At 30.7% G+C, this 1,527-nt stretch overlaps 1 protein-coding gene across 1 annotated transcript in view; it reads left to right on the forward strand.

Annotated features, from left to right (window-relative positions):
- The window catches only part of WDR35 (WD repeat domain 35), a 105,729-nt gene extending 104,415 nt beyond the window's left edge, over positions 1–1,314 (forward strand). The window contains exons 18-19 of the mRNA XM_012653065.1: positions 573–586; positions 1,070–1,314. Of these exons, the coding sequence (XP_012508519.1) occupies positions 573–586; positions 1,070–1,314 (259 nt within the window). The remainder of the gene's footprint in view (positions 1–572; positions 587–1,069) is intronic.
- Positions 1,315–1,527: the final 213 nt, after the last annotated feature.

Below are 1,527 nucleotides of genomic sequence, written 5' to 3' on the forward strand. Positions count from 1 at the left end.
TATAGTTGTATTTTTATATAAGTTATACACCATGTGTAGACTTATATATTAAAAGAAAAATTAGATCTTTAACTTGAGATACTTTACCTGCTGGGTGAAGATATCCATATGCTTCATTTTTTTTTTGTTTTAGTGATAAAATGATCTGAAACAATATATGCCTTGTAAGTTATTACCTGTGAACTTATTATGCTCCATATGTGAAATTAGAGGGTATTGTTTAGTGTAACTGAATGATTGTATTTCATATAAATTTCTTCCACTAAACTTTGTTGTAAACACTTTACCTGAGAACCAGTTTATAGAAATCTAATTATAAAATACATGAATATATTGTTTTAAAGTTGCTTTATGAAATTTTCAATATACTATAATAAGATATTTTTATGATTATAAGGTCTAGAGAAGAAAAAGATACAAATTGGTTCCAAATATGCTATTAATTCTACAATGTATTTTTAAGAAAGATTATATCTCCAGTATAGAAAAATTGAAAATAAGGTGTGATAACTGTCAAAATAAGTGATCTGAATTAACATTTAGAAACTCATTTTCACTTCTTTGTTCTCAAGGTCCTATTGTTTCAGTAAGACAGAAAAGCAATAATCTCTTTAAAGAAACAAGGGGAGAACACAAGATTTCACTACTACTTTGCTTTTTTTTATTTTTATTTTTACAAGAAGAAACATGATATCATTTTGAGAATTACAACTAACATACTATAATATTAATTTACTTTTTCTGGAATGCCGCAGAAATTTCTAACATTAATGGAAGGAAAGAAGGGTGTTTTGACCCCCAAATTGTTTTGGTCTGTGTGTATATTTCTAAGTTGGCAGAGCCATGTGCCCCATTTCACAGGACCTGAGCTGTTAGCTGGCTTCACAGAACCAGGAGATCATGTAGCCTACTTCCTCCTACTGGTGCTCTCATCTCTCAACACGGTTTGCTTTAAGTTTGTTAAAGTTCACGTAGGTTAAACTAAAACACCTTAACATAGATTCTTTCCCATGCATGTTCATGATATTTTGCTTATTTTTAAAAACCCAAATTGTCCTCTTTTTCCTAGCTCTTCACCTGAGAGACTATGAAGACATTATCCCTGCTGTTGAGATCTACTCTCTGTTAGCACTCTGTGCATGTGCCAGCAGAGCTTTTGGTACTTGCTCCAAAGCTTTCATTAAGCTTGAATCTTTAGACACCCTCAGTACAGAACAGAAACAGCAATATGAAGACCTTGCTCTAGAAATCTTCACCAAACATACTCCAAAAGATAACAGAAAATCTGACTTGGATAGCCTTCTGGAAGGGTAGGCTGATTGTAGTTACTAGATTACCTTATTAGAAGCTTGGATTTCTGTATGTCTAATTATTAAAGCACTACATTTTTAAGCAATTTACGTTAACATTATACCCTAATTTATTTAGTCTTATGAATGTATTAATGCTTTATTTTTGCTTTGTAAAAATTTTTACTTGAAAAAACTTTTTGAAATGAAAGTATTTTATTGGAAGTTAATCTTGAAT

Source organism: Propithecus coquereli, unplaced genomic scaffold, assembly GCF_000956105.1.
Source record: "Propithecus coquereli isolate 6110/MARCELLA unplaced genomic scaffold, Pcoq_1.0 Scaffold41, whole genome shotgun sequence".
Lineage (NCBI taxonomy): Eukaryota > Metazoa > Chordata > Mammalia > Primates > Indriidae > Propithecus > Propithecus coquereli.